This window comes from Emys orbicularis, chromosome 10 (assembly GCF_028017835.1).
Source record: "Emys orbicularis isolate rEmyOrb1 chromosome 10, rEmyOrb1.hap1, whole genome shotgun sequence".
In the NCBI taxonomy this organism is placed as follows: domain Eukaryota; kingdom Metazoa; phylum Chordata; order Testudines; family Emydidae; genus Emys; species Emys orbicularis.
In genome coordinates, this window is record NC_088692.1 from 28,119,282 (window position 1) to 28,144,272 (window position 24,991).

General features: G+C 38.4%; 1 protein-coding gene across 9 annotated transcripts in view; it reads right to left on the minus strand.

Moving 5' to 3' along the window:
• Positions 1-24,991, minus strand: part of RBFOX1 (RNA binding fox-1 homolog 1) — a 414,111-nt gene that overhangs the window by 197,750 nt on the left and 191,370 nt on the right. For 7 of the 9 annotated variants that reach the window (XM_065412636.1, XM_065412632.1, XM_065412628.1 and 4 more), the window contains exon 2: positions 9,395-9,637. In XM_065412636.1, the coding sequence (XP_065268708.1) occupies positions 9,395-9,637 (243 nt within the window). Of the gene's footprint in view, positions 1-9,394; positions 9,638-14,807; positions 14,841-24,991 lie in introns of those variants that run through there. The other 2 variants (XM_065412631.1, XM_065412637.1) reach the window with 2 other exon arrangements.

Here is a 24,991-nt window from a genome sequence, read left to right on the forward strand (position 1 = left end):
ATACAGAAGTTTGGGCATTAAGAGGATACTAAATATGGTGAGGCTTGTGACAATATCACCAAAGCTGATAACAATGCTGCTATATAGCTGCTTGCTGGTCCCCAAAAATCCACTGACAGATGGCAGATCAAAGTGCTGAGTAGAGTCAAAGCCAAATCACTATTTCAGCAGGCCCAGCAAAGAATGGGTATTGCAATTCTGGGCAACTGCACTTATATTCTGCTTCTGTGGTCCAGCAAGGGCACCTACGCTGTCTTCCAGTGCCCCACTCATCACCTTTCTTGTGCAGACACACCTTTCTCTCTCTCTTGGCCCTGGCCGGGGTATTTCCAGACTGCACAGTACCCTGGCTACACTGTGAATACCCCAACAAGACAAACTGCCTAAACAGGCCTATTTTGCCATCTCCTCAGAGACTATAAATAGTATAATTGCCACAGTGAAGTTACCAGACAGCCCATTTATTCTTAAAATTAATGCATTACAGAGAAAACATAGTATATAATATAAGTACCTACATGCATACTAATTTTCTTACCAGAGATCATCCTCTGACTCCAACAAGGGGTCTGGCAGGTGAACAGTCATTCAACCCCACCAAGGGGGTTTTCTGTGCTCACAAGTTCATAACAGCTGTTAGCTCAGACCAATCTCATCCATGAACCCGAGAGTCACTCTTTTATACAGTTTGGGCCTCTGATCCTGTCCTTGTGTAACAGGTGATCAGTAGACAGTGGGTTTCTCCTTGAGGTGCAGCTTAAAAAAGGATGGTCTGGAAGTGGTTAATTTGCATTCTCCTCCTCCCAGGTATTTCCTAGGGAACCCACTCAACTAAAAGTTCCGTCTTTTCTGGCCCATTGTTTTGAGAGATCTCTGAAGCTCATAACATTTCACAGGATTGACATTATTTCTGACACCCCCTTAAGGAACAATCCCACAATAATACATAAATATTAGCATCTTTAATACAATGAACTCCTAAGATACTGAAACTTAATTCAATAAGGTTTGTCCAGGATATGGCAGGAAACTGTCATATCTGTCACAATGGAATCCTCTGACTAGGGAATATAGGAAAAGGTCTAAGGCTGCATGGGGTTGTGGAAGGCACAGTCAATTTGAAGCCTTTCTCAATTACCAGTGAGATGTTAAAAGTATTATACATTTTGGTTCACTAAGAGCTTGATCCTGACTTCCTGACACAGGCAAAATCTCCAGTGGCATCACAGTGATTTTTGCCTGCATAAAAACTTCAGACTGAGTCCCAAAAGGGCAGGGAGTTTTTTTTTCAAAAGTCTGCTGTTGTCAAACTTGTGAGGATGTAATTGTACAACATGTGCTGACACATCCAGTCCTACAAGTGAGTGAGATATTACTGCTATTCTTTAGCGTAAGCAAGGAAATATACATGAGGGCTTAGTTACAAAGTTTACATACAGTATTCTCAGCAAGGAAGCTCCTCAGAAGTAATAAATAGTATGATCCCAAGCTATTACAGTGGCTTCCAATACTGGCATGATATTATGTTATCCATTTGTGATGGCAGTTTTGATCTCTCCACTGTTCCGTACGTGCAGATTTTGACTACCTTGCTTGCTTTTTTGGGTGAAAAATGCTTGGAGGGTTGAAACAGGCACGCTTCAGAATATTTTGTTTAAGATGAGGTTGGGAGTGGATAGAATACATAATATGATTCAACCAGCCCACCCTGCTGGTACAACAGCCAGTGTCAGCAGGATATGATTTAGATGAAATAAACATTGTCGTAACATCTCTCGAAGTATTATTATGTATCCAGAATGCTATTGGCTAAGGTGTCTGGATATGGACAACAAAATGTGGAATTGATATAGCAATGCGAAAATGATATTTTGCCTAAACTTAGCATACATTGATAGTAGACATAAAATAATTCAATACATTTTTCAATCACTGGGAAATCAGATCTATAAGATGCAGCTTCATTCTAGAAGCCCACGTGTTCACATATCATGTAGAATTATTTTTCCCCATAGGGAAGCACAGTCCTCTGAATAGCCCTTTTTGGAGACGCAATAGACAGTTACCTTCTGCTCCATGTGTCTTCCAAATAGAGAGAAAGCAAATGTGAGCCACTATTGTCTTACTTTTAATTCTGTCCATTTGAAGTCCACAAGAGGGGGCATGAACTCAGAACCTATGTTCAAGATCTGCTGCCAATAAAATAGTGGGCTAGCATCAGAAGCACAAGCAGAATATCCATCCAGTGAAAAGTTGGTCCAACCTCAAACTACAAATATACTCTTGTAGCTCAGAGGAAAGCACTGGGTGACTTCTAAGAAGCTACCTGTCCTTTCCTTCTTCTAATGGCCTTTTAATGCAGTCAGCCCCAAGAATAATGCATACAGGCAAAGCTGCAAACTGAAGGAATAGATTACAGGCCCAATTTTCCCTTAATATCTCTTCTTCCATGACACTCTGGTCCACTGTAAGAATATAAAAAATCTGCCTCACAGAGGTACCAATGGGCACCCCCAACTCAAGCAGCAGATTGCTTTCTGGTGAATAGGGAATGGAGCCTCCCAGGAAGGGGGATGAGGATGGACGCCCTCCAGAGATGAACAGACAAAGAAGAAGCAAACAATCCGTTCCCTTCCCCCCCGAAGAAATAAAACACCCCACAGAAAAAACAGAGCATAGTGGTACCGATCTACCTATTTAATTCGTTCATTTATCTGTATTTAGCTAAAGCAATACCACAGAAGGTTTATGTTGCCCATAATTTTTAAAAACACAATATGAAACCCTCCACCAAACCAACACACCATAGATCCCTGACATTTCTGCTGCCACAAATCAGCAAAACATACTGTGAATTAAATCAATCTCTCTCCACCTCTGACATTCACCCCAAAAGATCCTTAGCTTTCCCAAATTCCTGCTCTAACAGATAGGCTTTGCAATGTGCCTGGAAGATCAACGAGTCTGGACTATTTAAGACAAAGAGGGGGAACGAAACCTCTAAAGTTTGGAAACAACTGATCCAGACAGATCTCTGAGCATAGCACAAAACTTACTAACTGAAGGTACAAACTATATGAATTGCTTCACCCACCAATAAAATACAGCTACCTCTAGAGTGAAACAGGGTAAGTGTAACAGCAAACATCACTATACAGTACATCAGTTTAGGTCAAAAGGGAAAAATACCATATCTAACTGAAACAGCAGGAATTTAGGTAGCCAAAAATGCAATTACCTAAGTTGAAATCTGGCCACAGCACTGAGGTTAATGTTCTCTCTCTTGTGAAAAGTGCCATGTCATCTTTAATGATCACAGGAGGTCAGGACCTCTGTATTACATCTCATCTGAAAACTCCAACAGCACAGTATCTCCTAATACCATGCTGAGTATTGATTCTGAGAACTGGTGCAGAGGGAAGAGTGCCATGTACTGAATCACCAACACTGCTTCCTGAAGAACCTTCATTTTCCCTAGAGGTCTCCTATCTAAGTACAGATCTGATCAAACGCTGCTTAGCTTGTGAAATCTGATGAGATCACAGCCCAATGTAAAATGGTTGTAGAATGACACCTTGGTTTCACTAATGCAGAAGCAAATTAATTTTGTAGCACTGTGTTTTCTCTCTCGCTCTCACACACACACGATAAAAAAAAATCTTCATGCTTACCTGGCTATGGTACATATTTCTACTGAGACATTCCATATATTTAGAATGGGAAATATTGCAGAACTCCAGTAAACATAACATATTTAAGCAGCAAATGATTTTATGCTGTCTACTGTATCACACAGGCAGAATTAGATACAGATTATGCCCTTAGATAACTACTACCGAAATCAATCCAAGCCATGCAAATGAACCCACGAGCAGTTTGGCCCAACAAATATGACTTGTAGAGTGAGAGTCACCTCTCCAAGAATAGAATTTGTTTGCCCATATAAACAAAGCAAAAAATATGGATTGGGTGGCTAACCTGAGCCTCCACCAGCATCGCAACATCCGCACTATCTTTTTAACATGCTTACAGGAGCTGTAGTTGACCTGGCCTGGGAGGTTTGCTCCAAGCTGAAGTGTAGATATGCACTCTGGTAGTTGTCTTCCTCTGGTTGAGCTGCTGCCTTTTATCCCAGCTGTGGTTAATCAGGCAGTTAGTCACAGCTAGTCAGGTAAATGACCCATCTATTAACCCCTTCCTGGCTGCTACAGCGTGGGGTCTATACACCCCATCATATGGGAAAATACACTTTTTGGCCCAATCCTGTGACACTTAGTCCCATGAGTATGCCCACGGAAGCCAATGGGACTATGCTCAGTTAGTAAGGACCATTTGCATGAATGATCACTGCAAGATTAGGCTCCCTGAAATGAGTTAAACTTCTGAATTACAAAGTGGAAATTCAAGCAAGAAGTCAGGAAGACCTGACTGGCCCCTGCTTAGGAATGTGTCTCTGCAAAATTTGCTAATTTTCTCTTGCTCAGGAAATTATTATTTCTTTGCTAACAAGGAATCTGAGAGGAGAACCAAGAGGGATTTCCACTGTGCTAAGCCTTACTGGCAACCAGAAAAAAAAATACATAAACTCCTCAGAATTATAACTATGTTTAAGGAAAACAGCATCTCTGTCTGACAAGGCAGGTCTGATCAACTCATCAACAAGGACAATTTCAAAGCTGCCAAAACTAGTTTAGGAGTCTGCTAGAAAGTCAGGAGCAACCAGTGAAGGAAAATCACCAATGCATTACCATGTGGGTTCTGTGACTGAAACTCCAAGAGGGCAAAAGTATAAGGAGGTGGGGCACAATATTTAGGGACTAAAAAATGCAGGAGCAGGGGGAGAGAAGAAAAGGATCCATTAACGTAAAACTCATGGCAAAAGAAGACTGTATTTTTATAAAAGAAAAAACACATTTATGCTCTGAGTGTAGTATTTGTCTGAATCTAAACGATACAGGAAATGTTACACATCTCCTAAGGCAGGAGTCACTGATATCCTGCACCTTGTGTAGTCACTTCCACCATTCTGGCTTGGTAGCATTTTATACTCACTTTGCAACTAGTGTAAATGACTCCACAAGGTGCAGGGCAACAGTAAATAAGGCCCCTAGAGTTTATTCATTAATGGACCAATCCTTCAAACTTACTGTTGCACTAGTGCTTAGAATCACGTATATGGAAATTTCAAACCTGGAGTAAAGTTGATGGGTGAAATCCTGGCCCATTTAAGTCAATGGGAGTGTTGCCACTGACTTCAATGGGGCCAGGATTTTACCCAATTTTCTGATAAAATGACCCAAAAGAAATGTCACTGTCTTACACCAAATACTAACAATATTAATACTGTTATACTTGGGGCTGTACAAGACACAAAGTGAAGCCAGCCCCAGCCCCGAAGGTTGAGACTCTGGTCGACAAAAAGAGAGAAGCTTTGATACACTGAGAAAGCCACAGGGACAATTAGTTTAGAGAGCATGTTTTTAAGTTTGGTATGGATCATTTCTTGCAGGGGTGATAGAAGGCATTTCTTTTCAGCATTTTCAAAAATCCCCACAGAATCTTTCTGATATTTTATGAATATTGTTTTCAGTTGTAATATTCATTTTTCATTACACTAACATAATTCTTTTACTTTACAGTTGGATCCACAGCCTTAAATACACACAGTTGTGCATATTGATTAGAATTATTACACGCATTTCAAATGCTTGCTTCTCTCCAAAAGCTGTTTTACTAAACCTCCCATTTTTATCCAGCTAGAACTCCTTTGTGAATAGCCAGCCTAGACAGTTTTTCAAAAATGTCTCATGTCATATTGCACGTTACACAACTGAACATCTGAGAGCTACCTAAAAATATCTGAAAGCTACCAACCAAACACTCCAGTGGACAACCAGATTGCTCCTGAAATTTAGAAAGTCCGGAAATTCACTACCCCAACAACATTTTGCTGGTAGCTAAGGCATCTTTTCCTTCAGATGTGAACATCACTTTGAGTTACAATGCTGACATAGTAGTATTAATTTGTAATGTTACATTTTCTGATTAAAAACAACATGTACTATTAGACACCAATCCGCAAAGTGATGCATACAGGTGGATCCTAAAGCCCTCACAAACCCCACTGAATTCACTGGGGTTCTGCCTGGGTGCAACGTTCCATCTGCATGTATCTTTTTGCATGATGTTTATGCGGTGTTCACAAATATGATGGAAAGCCATAAAGTGCTAACAATTTATAAGGTAGATCATAACAGTTTATAGAAGCTGATACCCATAATGAATTTGAACAAAAGATTGGAAATTTGTGGGAGATTTTTAGCAGTTAAGTAATGATGAGGCTCAGTTGAATAGTGGAGATCCTTAGAGAATTCACCTTTAATCTTCATTTGTACTATATCAAGTATAAAATGCCATATGTTGTCAATTGATTACAGTTTTGACTTTGTCTGCAAATTGTTGGATGATATTGTTTTTTACTGGTTTCTAAATTAAATCCGAATTACATAAAAAAGATAGTGTAGGCAACAAACCATCTTAGATATGGGATGGCTTACATTTCCAAATACATCTTTTCCATCTCTAATTTCTAAGATCCTAAGTAAGTGCAACAAGACAATTCACATTAAATAGCATATGTATTAAGTATTGAATAGGGCCAGATTTGCCACCCTTTAAAAGTAACAATGATTACAATATAATTAAGTTCATCTTTCTCCATGGAGGTATTGTGCCAACAACTTTCACTGTTACATTACATTTTAGACAAGGATTTCAGAAAAAATGAGGTAGCTCTTCAAAAAGATTAAGTCAAAGGCAAGGAAATTAAAATATTTACACTCAATAAAGCGGAACCTGGAAATTAGCAGAACTAAGAAGACTAGGAAAAACAGATAGCCGAAGACATAAAAGAAATAACATTTCTATTATTGTGTCAGAAGGAGGAAACTTGCAAAGGAATAACTGCATCTGCTGGAGCACCATGGATTCAAGGGAGTAATTGAGGAAGATAAGGCCATTGAAGACAAACTAAATGATTTCTTTTCATCACTCTTTTCCACAGAGGACGTTGAGGAAATACCTACTACAGTTCTGTGCTCTTTCCTACTAAAAACAATGAGATTGTCAGACTGAGTTGATAATAAATGAGGCAGTCAAACACACTTAAAAAGCAACAGGTCACCAGAGGTGAAATCTTGGCCCCACTGATGTCAATAGGAGTTTTTCCAGGGACTTCAATACAGCCAGGATTTCATCCTAGGACTGACTGGTATAAATCCAGGAATTCCAAAGAAACAAACATGAAGGGACTGAGCTGGGTGTCATTGTGATCAGCCCAACGTGTAGTAGTGATCAAAACAACAAACAAAATGGTATGCTATTTAATGAATGGGATCGAAATAACATAAGACATTATACTAGTACATGAACAGCTTAGTGAAGAAGTGAATAAAAGGTCACGTTACAGAGGTATATAGATTAATTAATGGACTAGAGAAAGTAAATAGGATGTTCCTAGTTAATTTTTCCCATAATATAAGAACAAGCAGGCGTTTAATGAAATTCAATGCTACCCAATTTAAAACTATAACAGGAAACATTTATTATACAAACCCTAAAACTGGAATTAAGTATCACAATACCTTTGAGTCCAGAGGTTTAGTATGATCCCCAAAATAACTAGACATTAATGAGAATATCCACAGGTATAATAAACAGGACAAAAACTTTTTTGTTAGGAAAGGATATAGCTCCTAATACTCTGGGCCACAAGGTGGCTTCTTATTGGGGAGATTGGGAAGAAAGTTCTCATATGAGTAGGTTTTCATAATTGTCCATGACACTGTATTTTCTATCTTCCGGAGAAGCATCTAATATTGGTGAATGTCAGAAAGAATACAGCAGTGAACTAGGTAGACCACTGGTCTGCTGTGTTATGGCAAGTCCTCTGTTCCTGTACATAGTGTATAGAATGTATTATACACTGTGAAAAATAATACCATTTAGAATGAGAATGCATTCTCACTTATATTTATGTAATGGTAGAAGTAACATGGCAAGGTGCTTAAATACCCTCAGAACAATCCATTGATTGGTCACTGCGTAATGCTTGGAGGCATACAGGAAGGGCATCAGTGGCACATTTTTAGAGCATATCTGCTGGATGATGCACAGAGAAGCATTTGTTTTAATTTCTGAGTGAGACATTTTCTCATCTTCCTACAACCAGGGGAAGTGTAACAGCATCAGCTATTATGGAAGGATAAAATGTTTTGAGACAGAAATAGTTAAAGGAACTGCACCCTTCACAAAAAAATGTGGTGGAAAAAACCCAAGCCTTCTATCTCAGATTCAAGGGACAGCCCTCAAACCAGGACCTTAATAAACCAATGTTATAATGTTTAGTTTTCAGCCAATATTTTCAAAAGTGAACAGTGATTTTGAGAGTCACAGTTTTTGGTTGTTCGACTTGGGAGACACTTTTAAAGTGTCTGATTTTCAGAGGGTGGGAGCTCAGCATCAAATATTGGTCACTCCTTTACTTAGATCCCTTACACACTTATATATTAGTTTTAAAAAAAAGTTGTCAAGACAGACAGAAATTTGATTCCCTTTTTCAGTTCTTAATATTTCCACAAATAGACACCAATTTTTATGAAACTATTCACAATTTAAAATTGTTCTATGGAGGTTTTATGTTAAGATCTAAACCTAACATTTATTTGCATACTATTACTTGGAATAGTCACGATTTGTAATTTGCTGTTTGCACCCACTGGGCGGATAAGTCACATGGTGTTGTTTCAGTTCCATTATTTGATGATTTCCAAACCCACAGAAAGCTTTCAAGATGGCTGCACAAGCACTTCTGTTGCAGATACTCATGATGATTATTCATATTTGCACAAATATTTGCAACACTATCCCTTTTCCGAAAATTTTTGAGAATAAAGTTTTATTCAAATAAACCTTTGTGAAAAGTGAATAAGAAGGGGTCATGAATATCAGTAAAACAAATTCACTGTTTTTCTTCAAATGAATGTTGTGCCCAGCTCTAAACAGGTTAAATCGTATACAACCATTTAAATATTTGTTCTTCATATATAATTTTGCATGTTTGGATATTCAAAAAGGAAAATAATTTTGAAAACAAGTGCCACCAGATACTGCTCCACCCGCTGGCTTGATGAGAGGCACCACAAGTGGAAGAAGAATATCCTCAAAGTTCAAAGAAAAAAGACTGAATCTATTTTGGACCCTATATTATTTTGAATAACCATAAATAAAATTCAAGTTTACAACCATTAAATGCAACATAAGAAAGAGCTTTATCAATAGACATTTTTGTAACTTGAGATATACATCTTCAAAAATATAAGAAACCAGAACTTACTGTGGCTGTGCCGGAGACAGTTTGTGCATTTGTGTCAGCTGCACTCTGTTCAGTGTGTGTCTGAGCAGGAGGGTACATGTTTAACGTGTGCTCTGGAACTGTGGTCTGGCCTGTGTAGTCTGGAGCTGGATGGGGGTGTGGGGCTGTATATTCTGCCGGGATCCCATTCTGAGGTGGAGCGAACTGAGCTGAGGCATAAGGCTGCGCCATTGTGTCAGGAGGTGCTGTAGCTTCCTGATTACCCTGTAAAGTAAAGAAAAAAAAGGCAGAGTCAGAAAAAATAATTTAGAAAGTAAAGAGGATATTCTCCAAGATTTCTAAATAGATGTTTGTTTCCCCTGGAGAGTGTATCCCATCTGATTTAATTCCCTCCTCTGCCACACCCTATTACAATCCTGCCTTTACAGAAGCACGTGTAGTTTTCTATGTGGGCCTTTTTAAAATTTGATTGTTAACACCAGGTAAGAATACATGAACTGAAACCCCTAGTGTATATGCAGTCAAAGGAACAGATACTTTAGCTAAAACATTAAATGTTGCCAATATGTTTTTACTAAAACCAGCAGTTAAGAAGGAAAAGTTATAGTAAATAATTCCACTTATTCCAAAAGTTACAAAACACTGATGGCATTGAAAGAGGCTCGGTATATTTATCACATAGTGCATTCTTTCTCATGGTTTTCTAGATTTCTGAAAAGATGCAGCCAACCTAAAATCCAAATGAGAGTTTGAAAATAGATGATCCACTGTGCTCAGAGTTTTAAATATTTGTACTAAAATGCTGCTCTCTCAGATGTTCATCACTCTTTTAATGTGTAATCTATTAAGTAAACGTTCATCCTTTCAGCTGTAGAGCACAAATGCAACGTGATGATTAGATTCAAGCTTAGAATCACAAAATAAAAAATATGGGACTAGAAATACATCAGTTTAAAATCCATTTGAGAAAAAACATTAAAAATACTTTACCCTGTAATGTGTCAGAAAATTTAGATGCAAGAGCTTAAAATGCCTTATCATTTTGCTAGTAATAATTTAACATTTATGTATTAAAAGAAACCTTTAAAATTAAAAGACCAAATGGAAGCGTCTATAATTTGTATAGACAATTAGATCTAGTTTTAGCTTTGATATAATTCTACTGTGGCAAGCAGATGCCAAAAATGCTAACGTATCACAGGTATTTAACGTAAATGTCTGCAACATTTTCTGGCTAAATGGTCTGACCATAATGAATACATTATGACATTGAAAAAAATATCTTCTTACAAAACATGTTTGTGAATTTATTTAAGGTATGCCTAAATCATGATGCTACAGATAACAGTGTCAGGGGACACCAGTACCTCTGCAGTATCACCAGAGAAAGGAATTGGGGATGGCTATACATATTCCAAAGCCTCGTCTCAATTTCAGGGACAGAACCAAAAAGTGTTGTTCTGAGTCCAACTAAATGTTTTGTTTAACCCCAAACAATGCCCCCATCCTTTCTTTTTTTATTCCATCTTGGGGTGATTTCTTTTACTCTTTTGATTTAGTATTTTAAATTAGCTCAATTGCTAAATCAAACACCATTTCAAAACAAAAAGTTGAAATATTTGGTTTCAAAATTAACTTTCAACTTTTTTTGCTTTTGCTTTTAAAATTATGTTGCCTCAAAAAATGTATTTTCAGGCTAATTTACTACTCATCGAATAAATTTCACCCAGCTCCAAAAAAATGCCCACAGAACCTCTGTCAATGAGGTCCAAGGGGAAAAATTATTTCCTGATACCAAAAAAGTGATTGGTAAGGCCTGCAGCATCCTAAAACACCCAGCTCCTATGCTATAATTAAGAGGAGGGAAAGAGAACAGCTAACAGGTGCAAGAGGCATTTGAAAACCCTAGGAGAGTGTAAATAAGTGGAGGAGGGGGCACGCCAATTGATTAGCTCCAACCCGCCAGGTCCTGCCAAAGAGAAGACAAAGGGACCCGCGGAAGGGAGGGACCAGCCCCTGACTTGCCCAGCATGAGCTCTGCCCCGTCAAGACACTGTGATGTCTGGTCAAGATCATCCTCATTCCCCACTGAATGTGCAAAAGTAGGGAGGGAAGGGAGGATTATGAAATATTCAGCCACATTCCACCAAACACGCTCACGCACGTGCACATGCATTTTTTGTTTTCATTAATCCTTGCACCTGCTGGCTTCAGCAAAGGCCATGGCTAATACTGAAATACAGAGGTAATATTGTGGAATTTCACATCTAGGAAGATTTCCAACCAGTTTCAGCTAATTCAAATAAGCATCTAAATACAGAAGTGATTATTTGAACAGAACAGGAACTCAGAACCTTTGAGGATTCACTAACCTGTATATTACAACAGCCCTTGGTTACATATTACAGGAGAAAAAATGCATTTTTCCTAACTAAATGGCAATATGCTGTAGTGAATTAAGCATGGGACACTAGGAGTCTGAAACTCCTGAATGTGAATCCCATCTCTTCAACTAATTTACTGTGTGTCCTTGGGCAAATCATTTATACTTTCTGCCCCACTTTATCATCTTTAAAATGGAAACAACAACATTTACATTCTACACTGTGTTGTGAGATTACTTCATGATTGTACTGTGCTTTGAAAGTGTAAAATAATGGTATTATTAGTATTACAAGTACAAGCCAAGATGAAAAGTTAAGTATTTTTACACTAAAACTTGCAACAATTTAAGTTTAAAACCTGGAAAAATACCTTGTACATTTGATTTAGCAGGAATATATCTACTTATTCAGGTTTTTTTAAATAAAATTGAAAACTCATTTTTTTTATTTCTTTACCTAATACTCCCTAATTATTATGAAAAATATTGATTTTACATGGCCAAAATGCACACTAAAGAAAGTATGCACACTAAAACTGGGCAATGATTGGGTTCCTTCATGTGTCTTCACAGGTAATTAGCCATTAGTGTGAATATTTGTATTTGTTGAAAGTTCTGTGTTTAAACTGTAAACATCAAATACTTTAGGACAGACTTGAGTGATAGGAACCAGGGAGCATGGAAGCAGCAGCAAAAAAAATTTCTTCTATCTACTAAATTACTTTGACTGTATTGCTTTGAAGCACAGTAGCTGGTCATTCCTGGTCCGTAAGTTATTCCTTCATGTCAGTTGTTAGACATGGCATTACAGTCAGCAGATATTAAAAAAAGAACAATAATGGCAACAAAGGGACCAACAGCTCATGTTCAGATGCTTTTGATCTACTAAAGGTTTTTATACTACCTTGTGTTCTAAAACAGATGTTGCTGAGACCCCCACTGTTTCTCATTAACACTGACAGCAGTTCCATGAGACCCTAATTAATATCTGTACCATTCACACTTAGTGCTAATTACAGCTAATATTTAATTAAGAGCACTGAGCTTTTATATGATTTCTTACCAGTACCTTCAAACATTTCACTTCAGTACTGCCATAAAATGGCATACATACAATGAAACGTCAGGCACCTTAACACTGTTGAGAGTCTTCTAGCTCAGTCATTAGATTTGCTAAACTGAGGTTTTGATTCCCTTATTAAAGTGGCACCAGGAAAAAGTAAGGAAATAGTGAAGGGTCAGCATATAAATAAATAACCCCTATGTATTCAGGGAGAAGTGGAAACTTGGCATGCCAGGTATCAGCCCAGGTGTTATTCTTTCATTGAACTTATTTTTGTTTTAATTAAAAATATATATAGTTGTCCACTGTAAGATAAAAAAATTATATGTGTGGGTGTGTATGTACATATACACATACTGTTGTAAGCCAGGAATTTATTATTATAAAGATCATGATAATAATGCTGAGATGTTCTGATTTTAAAAGCAGCTACTGCACATGCCACAAGTGCAGGTTTTTTAGTTTTAAAATTTAGTCTAAATAATCTCTACATTTTGGATCCATAATGAGCATATGCATATTCAAAGCACATAACATTACCATAATGCATTAGCATGTCCCATATGATTAAACATATTCTATAATATTAAGATATGTAACATACGAATTGGTTACTGTTTAAGACGTGAATTCATATTAAGTTTAACACAGTGGAAGCTAACAGATCCCTACTTATACTGTTGTGAAATGTGAATGACAAATCTTGACTACACAAAACTGATCTAAATTTGAATGGGTCTTTGTGAACCTCAAGTTATCCTCTACCCCACGGCATTTTAACTGGGTATTTTAAAATGACATTTTAATGAGAGTATTGAAAACAAAATGAAACTGAAAAATGGAATCTACTAAGTTATTTTAAAGGTATGAAATGTTCCTTAAAGTGACAGGAAACTCCATTCTTAATTTAGACCATGAACTTAGGCACTGGAGCAGCCTCAAAACAGTGGGTGACAGTACACAGGCAATGTGGAACTCTAACTAGGCACAAGAGGGTAGACCGAAGTTATAGTTTCAGACTTAACTCTGAATCTCTTTACTTTTATATAAGTTTAAATGACCCCTTAATGTTCATTTTTGTGTGTGGTTTAATAAAGTAGTAGTTGGCAGCTGAAAGAAGAACAAAGGAAGGCAGACAGTCAGGCTCTGCTAAATGTTTTGGCCTGAAATCTAATGAAAACCACATTTCAGCTCCAAAATATGCTTTACGTGGCAGTGTATAAAATCCAGTTTATTGCTTTCTGCTTAAATGCTGAGCTATACCAGAACAAAAAAGTGCCTTAGTATGATATAGGCAAGTGAAGGCTTTCTAAAATCCCATAGATTATTATACTTAAAACAGAAAAGATCAGAATTTTAAAACATTCCTATTGAGTATCTCAAATCTCCACATTCTTTTTCAGCACTATCTCTTCTGCTCTGAAAGGCTTTTATAATTAAAAAATGCATGAAAAGTGTCAAAACATAATAAAGCAAGCTTGTCATGTTTATACACAAAAGACAGAGCAAAGAAAATATTACTTATGCCGTGTTCCTTTTTAAACACACATTCACAACATAAAACTGTATTTATTCACTAAAAACCTTTAAGGTTGCCCACATTTTAAAGTCTAACTAACGGTTTACTGTTTGTTTTATTCTATTTTAGTTTTATTGTGTTCTGTTTCTTTGGCAAGAGATATTTCACATTCAGAGAAAGCCTCTCATACTGTAGTTAAATGAGCCAAACTGCATCATATCCTCAGGGCATGGAAACAAAGAAGAAAAATGCAAAATTACTCTGTAAACCTGCTGGTTATAAGAACGGCTCAGTTAGACATATCAAGCACAGCAGACACACATAATCACTGCTGTAGCTCGCCTGGCAGAATGACTTAAGCAACAAAATATGTATTAGAGGAGGCTTGCATGCAGTGGTACAGTTGAATAAAAGAAATGCCCTTGCTTGACTAAAATCAGAGTTTCAAGTGAAAATAAAGTGAAAATACCTGCTGTACCATCCTGCTCTCTTTATCCTCCATAAACTTAGCAGCTGCTCTAGTCCCAGGCCATGCAGCATCTGCCCAAAGCAAGCATCAATTATGGATGAGGGCGTGTGAGCTATGTAATGTGTGTATGAGTGTGGATGATAGGGGTGTTGAAGGAGGGGGAGCTAATGCAAGCCTTACTGACCTCCCACTCAACATCTGACTGCTCCCAAAACCTAATCCAGATGGGACTCTTTCAGTTTGCTAGGCCTCGCCCCATCAATCACAGCAGGCCACTCCTCTGTCTCCTGCTACTAGTTATAGAGTGCACCACTGAGCAGATGATTACACACAGAAGAAGAAAAAACACAGCTTGGCTACATTAATAGCTGTTTAAAAAACATTAGAAATGCTACTTTGTAAGTTGCCGTAAGCTGAACATTTTCATTTTTAAAATAAGATGATTGTATTCTAAGTTATGGAAAACCCTAAAACTCCTAAACCTGGTTTTTTGACAACTGCAGTTTACAGGAGAGAGAGAGAGAGAGAGTTTAATCTTTCCTACAATTTGAAAAGTTAACAACAATAAAATTTGTGTTTTAAAGTTGCTTAATACTCGTAGCAAACTTAGGCAATAAAAAAATTGTCTATTTTACATTAAATTTACTTTACCCTTTCTTTATAATTGAAATTGTTTTGCCATCTTTATTTTGTGAAATCCCTCTTGCCCACCAAGGGAAATATTTCAGAAATGCTTCCAAGCTTTACTTTTGTGCAGCAGCTTAAGCAAGCTAATGCTTCACTATTAAAGGAACTTGTCTAGATACTCTAGAGGTAGTCTCAGAAATGATTAAATTTCTAATTAAAATCACATAACAGAGAAGAAGGCTAAGACAACACAAAAAGCCCCAAAGAATTCAACTTTACTGCCAATCTGTCATGGGCTGTCACTGGATTCAAGAAGTTAGAGGCAGGACTGAAATACAACAGGTGAGTTTTTATTTACAAATGTCCCAAATTCCCAGAAAAAAAATCTGGATAAACCGTATTAACTGTATCGTTAAACTTACATTCCAACTCAAATACACTGGGTTTCTTTAACAATGCAGGATAATTCTTATAGATTTGCTGCTAGCACTTCCTAGTTAAGGATAATAAAAACAGCTGCTTCAGGTTTTTCCACAGGGAATCAGACATCCAGCCTCATTGGACGAATTGACTAACTCTGCAAGCTTTCTCTCTTTTCTTAATAATCTGACTGTGCTACTTGACTTGGACCATTTGACTTCTCAACCAAATTCAGACACAGAAAATTCTGTAACTTCCTCCCGTTCTTGGAAAGGTAACTGCAAAGCCAGTTCTGCCTCATATTTCACTTAAAAACAAACTCTTTCCCAAGTAAGGGTGTTCCCAAAAGGAAAGAATGAAAGGGTAAAAAGAACAGTTTTTCTTGGACAGAATCAGAAAGAGAGAGAGAGAGAGAGAAAAGAAAAGAGCAGGGGGTAGCTCAGGGATTTGTATTATTTCCTTGGGTGATGGTAGGATCTCTTTTCTCCACCAAACAACCTCATGCACAAGAGACAAATATGTTCCCAGTGTCCTCTTCATATGCACCATATTGCACCCTGATAAAAGCCTGAATCCCAGCTACCAATATATGTCCAATTAGTAAATGAATTAGTGCCACTGCTCAGGACCATTTTATTAGCACAACCACCTTTTTTGTGTGTACTGGGTATGGCCATATGGCAATGGTCAACAGCAAACAGGGATTATTTTTCCAGGACGCAGTACCAGAGATTCAGTTGTTCTCTCCCTTGAGTGGCACCTTTATGTTACTGGTGATTTTGTATGTTTTTCTTTTAGATATGCTTTTCAGCTAAAAAGTATGGTATGTACCTCTCTCCAATTTGGCTATGTTAAACTCCATGACTCACCTCAACGTTAAGGGTGCTTGGGAAATCAGAGTGGAATAGAAATCTGAAGCATTATATAATCTCTGAAAGTATATTTCATATACCCACCATGATGATGGTATCTCTTCAGTTCTTTCTTTTGCTTTGTTAAGTGATCATCTGTCCATGGACACATGATACAAATAAAGCTCATCAAGTGAATTCTCTTTTCAAGTGATTTAGTAACCGAGCAATAAATGTAAACATATGGGACCAGATCCCACAATGCTTCACTGGCACAAAGTGGCTGTGAAGTTGCCCTATATAGGAAGGCCAAAGAGTCCCTGGGTGTGGGGAGGGAGGGGCCATGTTCACAGAGTGTTGTGCTCTGGTGATTCCTAGCTGGCATAACCGCCCTTAGGGGCTATGCCAAACTAGCTCCGTTAGGGCAGTCCTGTGACTATTCTGAAGTTGTGCTGGCAGCCAAATCAGTCCCTGGCGGCACAATAAAATCAGGGGAGTACAACGGGTTTGTTGGCTACTTTTGCACCCTTTCCACCTCTCAGGTTTTGTATCAGAGCAAGTCCAGACCAGAGTAGTGGGTCCGCTGTATCTAGCTCCAGTCTTGCAACTCAGCTTATGTCTCCTTTTAACTTCTTCTGTTGGAAGGGCAAACCTCAGACTAGTGCTGCTGTACATTTTAGGTTTTAAACAGTACATTAATGTGGCATTTTTACGACTTGGCATTTTAGGGACAACAAAGACTTTGCTTCTACAGATAGTGGCTTCCTCTCTCACTCACCTACTACAAGAATTTTTTTTTTTTAAACTTTTAAGCACAAATTTGGTGCATTTCAAAGCTGAAATTTTATCAATGTATTACTTTCAAACATACATTTTTTGGGGGAAAAGCTGCAAAGAAGTGCAGCATGTTCTGCTCTGCACTAATTCTGTCAGTGCTACATATCTCTGACATGGAATATCAGACATAAACACTCTCTTGCCTAGTGCAATGGGCTATTCCCTAAGAAACCTTTCAGGGAAATAAATAATTGTTTTCCAAAACAGAAAGAGTTTCTAAAAGCAATTTAAAGGGGAAAAGGGGACTAATAAAGAATTACAGTACAGAAGGATTTCTCAAAGGAATTTTCTCTTATATGATTGTCATAATTTATACATTAGCCTTCTGTAGCCTTCCATCCAAAAGATCTCAATGTTTACAAACAGTAAATTAACCATCACAAAAGCCCCATGAAGTAAAGACTGTTGCAAAGCCAGGAAGATAACCCAGATCTCTTGACCCTCAGTCATGGGGGGGCTTTTTAACCCACAAAACTACACTTCCACTTAACCATTATAGTGGTAGTTTCACCTCACTAAACAGACCCTCCCAAACTGTCTTTTTGATATATTTTGATATGTGGATAAAAAGGAATATTGGTGTTTACAAGTTTGAGATAATTGATTTAAAGAAGAGAACTAAAAGAAGAGGCTGGACATTTTTTGCACAAAAGAAAACAGAGCCTATCATGTAAAAATTCATATCTGTACTGAGGTAAAGTTAAGGTAAATATGGGAAACATACATGCTTAATACTGACCTTATTCCGAATGTAAGTTCATTATATAGAACAGTACAAACACAAAATAAAGCAGATATTAGCAAAACCGCTTTGTCCCTATTCCTGCATCTTAGACCTCATTTACATAGTGAGGATCATGTTCCTTGGTCATAGCAGGGAATGAGCATGACAGGAGCTCTAGACTTACAACTACTCAGCATAAAAGGCTTCACATAGCACTTGGTGCGATTCACATCTGCATGCAGCCTCCATTCACAGATATGCTAAAGCACAGTGCACAGGGACCATGCAGTATCCATCCAGATCAAATGCGTGCTCTTGGCTAACATCACTTAGCTAAAGCAACCAGAATTTGTGCGTGAAACAAAACAAAGTGGGTTTTAAGTGGGAAGAATTTACCCTCTTTTCCGCAAGAAAAAAAAAATCATGCAGTTGCCACTCATGGTGGTAAAGGACCAATGGTTTGATCTAAGCACTGCATAATCTTGCTCAGAAAAGATTGGTCAGTGCCCTTCTCTCCTAACTTGTACAACCGCTGGCACTCTAATTTAATGGCCCTGTTAAAACATGCCAGGTTGTCCGACGGTTTTACGTGTGCAAGAGGAATTTTCAAGATCTGACCTACTTTTACTGCATAATCAGAGAACTACAATCCACAATGTAAATAATTTTAGTAAGCTTTATGTAACAGAAGTTACTTAATTTTTTGTCTTTAGCCCCTCTGGGTTTGTTTCCGTTGAGAGTAGAATTCCCACTGAAGTCAATGGCTTGAGCGGGGCTCAGGAGTAAACCCCTGAAATCAGGAAAAGATGCAAATGGTTCATCTGGGTAATTCATTTCTATAGCCACAATAATTGCCAGATATGTGGCGTCAACAAAGCAGAGTACCTTCAAAGTTAACTCACAATTTCCCATGATCTTTCAAGGTTCACATTATTTTTCATACCACATACAATTATTTTGCCCAGCAAGATCAGAATGGCAAGAAAAGGGACTAGCTACTCTATGAAGCCCACTTTCGGCCCTCAAGGAACTTCTCTCAATTATTTGAAATGGATTTGGCAGGCTACTTTAACACACTAAATAGCGATTGCTTTTTTGCTTTTATCTACAATCACAGAGTCAAGAAACTGGCATCCTCTACACTGCATATGAGTCCACAGCTGTTCTATAAACTGAGAGCTGTAATGTGAACAGTGACATGTCTTACTCAATTATCTGCCACATTTACTCACTATATTTCTATAGGTGTAGAAAGGACACTTCATTGACCATAGTTACTCCACATAAAGAACTAGGATTTAGTTTTAATTCTCCTCTAATTTCCATCACATCTGTAAACCAACAGTTAACTGCATGTAAACTTTCTAGTTATGTCTGTATTCTGTTGCACTAAAGTTTCACACCTCCTGTACATTGCTATACTGAAAACGAGACACACATCTTAGAGTTGAATCACAGTAGATATAATACACTTTTGCTCATTTTATTCCTACACATGAGGTCTAAGACCCCAGTTATGCAAAGATTTACATATGTGCGTTATACAATGGGAGTAGTCCCGCTAAAGTCAAACATGACTACTTAAGGTGAAGCATGTGGATAGGTCTTTGGAGGATTATGGCCTAACTGAGTCTCTGGGATGGCATGTCTAACTCATTCACCTTACCGTTCAAGGATTGACATGTGCAATATTTACAAAGGATCCAGGGCAGAGGGGAGAGACTAATTGGGTAAATACAAATCAAATCCAGTTATAAATGTATGTATCCAGATTTGACAGACTTGTCATGAAAGTAAAGAAGGAAATGTTATTTACTCCTTCTCATAACACAAGAACTAGGGGTCACCAGATGAAATTAATAGGCAGCAGGTTTAAAACAAACAAGAGGAAATATTTTTGCACACAACATACAGTCAGCCTATGGACTTCCTTGCCAGGGGATGTTGTGAAGGCCAAGACTAAAGCAGGGTTCAAAAAAGAATTAGACAAGTTCATGGAGGATAGGTCCATCAATGGCTATTAGCCAAGATGGACAGGCATGGTGTCCCTAGCCTCTGTTTTCCAGAAGCTGGGAATGGGCAACAGGGGATGGATCAGTTGATGATTACCTGTTCTGTTCATTACCTTTGGGGCACTTGGCATTGGCCACTGTCGGAAGACAGCATACTGAACTAGATGGACCTTTGGTCTAACTCAGTATGGCCACTCTTATGTAGGTTATTCACTAACAAATACTTGCAATACAGTTGAAATAATAAGTTTTAAATTCTGTTCCAGGTAGACCCTAGCATCTCAATTACAATTTTCCCCTAAAACAACTTACTGGATGGCTCAGGGGATTGTGAGGACAATACTAATTTATTGTTTTTACCTGCAGCTCTGTCAATTCAAAAAGGCTGAGATTAACAGTTAAGATGTTCCCAATTCACAGTTGTTAACTGGCCAACATTAGATTAAATGAATGTTTTCTTATAGACAAATTTCATTGCATCACAAAATACATCATCATAATCGCCAACTTTGTTAGCAGTATCAACGCAGAGGCCAATGAATGAACATAGATACTTATGGGTAGTTTACTCAGGCTGTTCTTGTTCTGTAGACACAGTATTTTAAATTTTTGCCAATCTGTTACTTTTCACGTACACAAAATTCTCTTAGTTAAAAATACCCAAGGAATATGGGTGTTGCCAGTTTCACAGATGGGCAACAAAAATGATGAGAAGCATGGTAAGACTTCTGTATGAGAAGAGAGTGAAAAGATTGCACCTGCTTAAATTAGAGATGAGATGAATAAGGGAAGATATGATAGAGAGACACACAACTATGAACAGAAAGTAAATTGGACACTGCTAGTTAACCTCTCTCATAATACCAAAGGAAGGGGGCATTTGCTTAAATTTAAAAATGATAAAAGGAAATACTATTTTACACAACGCATAATGAACCTGTAAAACTCACTGACACAAGACAGCATTCAGGCCAAGAGTTTCGTAGATTTTTAAAAAAGTTTATACATTTAAATGCATTATTTGAACATCTGCAGTTACAACAGAAAGAATAAATTATAGATGCAGATCATATAAAAACCTATATTTAAAGAATGTTAGGGTTACAAAATAAAGCACTTTCAAGTTAGGATATTCAAAAAGTAATGCTGCCCAGGCAACCTTAATTCAGGTCTTGGAGGGTTCGTCTACACAGGGATAAAAGCCCCACAATCAGCTGACTCAGGCTCATGGGTTTCGGGCTGTGGAGCTAAAAATTTCTGTGTAGACCAGAGGTTCTCAAACTGGGTAGCGCGCCCCCCTCGGGGGTATTCTGTGGGGTATGAGAAGCTTTAGGGGGGAAAAACTTACTGCGCACATTCAGAGCTGGGCGGCCAGAGAGCAGCAGCTGCTGGCCAAGCACCCAGAGGTGAAGAGTGCATAAACTACTACAGACACAAAGATGGGGGGAGTGATCAAATAAGTTTGAGAACCACTGTGTAGACGTTTGGGCTTGGGCTGCAGCCTGAGCTCTGGGACCCTGTGATGGGGTATCTGCCCCAAACTGGACTAGAAAGGGTTAACCTCAGATGGGAGCAGTGGAGGTGAGTCCTTCATGTGGCCCAGACAGACTCTGTGAGGCACAGTCAATAGGAGAGAGGCTGCAAGGAGCAGCCAATCAGGGCCCAGCAAGCTCACATAAAAGTTGCTCCAGGGCAAAGCTGAGAGCAGTTGCTACTGGGAGCCCAAGGGATAAGGACTGTGTCCCTGGCAGGCTGAAAGAAAGCTAGCACCACAGACAGGTCACTGCATTTGCACAGACAGCTCAGTTGCTGGCAGGGACCAGGGGAGCAAGCGAGAACTCCTGGCAGTCTGCAGAGATTGGGCAACTGAGTGCCCTGAGGCTCATAGAGGATGCTGCGGTTCCTGCCACTGTGAGAGGGGCTGCAGGCAGATGCAGAGATGGAGTGATTGTGTGCAAGTCGTGTATAGGGGGTGTTGGCCTTGAGCTAATCCCCAGAGCAACCAAAAGGAGGCACCAGTCCAGCAGTGAGTAATGAGCCCCGTGACAGACCCTGCACTCTCGCAGAGTACCAGCATCAGGCTCCAGCCTGAGTTCAAATGTCTACACAGCAGTTTTTCAGCCCAGGAGCCTGAAATCTGCAAGACAGAGTGAGCTGACCTGGGCCAGCCATGGGATTTTTATCCCCAAGTAGACATGCCGTGTGTGTCTAGATTAAGATATATGATCCCATACTATTTTTTCCATACGACAGACAGTCTTCATGGAAAAGCTAGTTCTTTGGTATTTCTTTTTATCTTCATCATTCAGTATGTGGCCAAAGTGATTATTTACCACTCTTCATCCACACCCTGCTTTTAAGGAATAAGTTCATGGAGGTTAGAAAAAAAAGTCTCATACGGGCAGGTTATTGCATAATTGTCCACTAGGGTAGGTTCTTACAAGTAAGGCACCTTTCTCCTCTCTTTCCCATTATCAATATTGCCATTTGAATATAGCATTTTCTAACACCTTAATCACTTAGAACCAAACCCTGGCCACATTTAAATCAAAGATAAAACTCCCACTGATTTCAATGAGCCTGTTAAATATCACTTTCTAATAACACTAGGGATCTGCTGATGTAGGTAGAGTAAGGTTTATTCAGCTCTCTTGCTTTTGTCCAAAGTCAATTTACGACCTGTTATTCTTACCAATAATTTTTTTTAAATAGCCTTTGTCTGCAATAATACAGCATGTTTTAAAAAATAAATTAAAACAGAGAGCCTTGCGCCCAGATTTGCAAGGGTGTTTAGGCATTGCTCTATTCACCAATGCAAGGTCTAAAGCCCAGATTTTGAAAGTTATTTAGGCACCTAAAGAAGTCAAAGATAGGCATCTTATGAGGTTTTCAAAAGTAGCTAGGCCCCCACTGGGAGTTAAGCACTTAAAATCTGGCCCTTAGTGTCTTTTTGTTGACAGTTCTTAATATGGACTGATTTAGTTAATGGATATATGGCTTCGTATGTGATGAATTAATAATCCCAGCTATCTCTTGAACAATTTCTGTTTTAATAATTATTTCAAATAAAAAAAAGGAAAGAAAAAATCTTGTGGCTCTGCTAACCACGTTAGAAGCCAGAGTGCAAAAAAGAAAAGGAAACCTGAATATTTTGTATTTTGATGATTAGTGCGCGCATGCGCAAGCGCACACACACACACACACAGGCCCTGTTCTGGCGTGAGCCTAACTTTAAGCATGAGTTTCCCAATTAAACTTAATTGAGTTTAGTAGGGATTATTTACATACTTACAGTTAGAAATGAGACCAAGGTATTGCTGGATTGTGGCCATGGTACCTGAATGGGTCCGGCTGCAGGATAAAGTCATATATTCTCCTGACCAACACAGGGATTTTATAAGCCATGTTGGCCGTTTTAGTTTTGGTATTACTATTGCAATTAATACAGGACTTTGAAATGTAATTCAGACTGAAAGCAGTTTTATTTAGTTTCATTGTAAGCTAACAAAAAAATGTAATTTTAAAAAACCTTTAAAAAAAACCCACCAGAATTAAATTAAAAATAATTGTCAATGGTGCACAAGTATCATCTCCAAAAACCTGATTCCAAACCATTATTTTGGATACAAATGTAAATAAGCACAGTAGCTTCAGCAAACTGCCTAGCAGACATTAGAGAGATGAGCTGGGTCAGGTAATACCTTTTACTGGATTAACTTCTGTTGGTGAAAGAGACAAGTTTTTGAGCTACACAAAAGCTTTTCTGTCCCGAAGTTGAGTTCTGTATAGTTTGAAAACTTGTCTCTCACCAACAGGAGTTGGTTCAATAAAAGATATTACCTCACCCACCTTATCTCTCTAATATTCCGGGACCAACATGGTTACAACACTACAAAAAAACCAGAGTCTACTTTACAAAACCTCCACCAAATTTACCACATTTCAATGCAATTATCTCAGGACATTCTGCTCAAGGGTAACTCGAGATTAGGTCAGTGAGTGTTGCATGTCAGGAATTAAGGGCAATACTAAGGCTATAAGGGCCAACTGGCATAGCATCTCTATGTTTCTTGCCTCTCTCTAGCCAGAGTAATCCCTCAGTAACAAACCCTGATTTACTCTCAAAAAGAAACAATGGCAAAAGATTGTGTTTTTTTCTCAGCCTTCACGTCACTTAACCTATGCTGGATCATTTTGGAGAGTCAGCAGCGCAAAGAACCACAAAAACAAAGAATCCCTACACAGTTCACTCATGATGTAGGTGAGAAAGGTTCAGGCTTAAGTGGAGCCAGTGGGGCAGATCTACTTGTAATCCCATCTGTTCGGAAATAAAACCAGACATGCAGCCCTCTAGACATTAAGAAGATAAATGAGCAAACTCTGCTGGTGTGATTTTTCACCATACCACACTTTGTTGGGTCCCCTTCAGTCTTAATGAATATGAATAATACTTGGTATAAAATGAAGACATGCCAATCTCTCTGTCCATATAAGAATGCTATTCAGAGACTGTCAATCCTTTAGATTGCAGGTTGCAATCTGATGATGAATTTTTTTAAAGGATGTATAATTAAAATGGAATTCACTGTGGCTGGTAACCTCCATGAACATCTACTACTATGTTATTGTTCATAGAGAAGATCACACACAGCACTCTCATTGTGAATGACCTACTATTTCCTAAGTGAATTGTTTGTATACTGTGTTGTAATG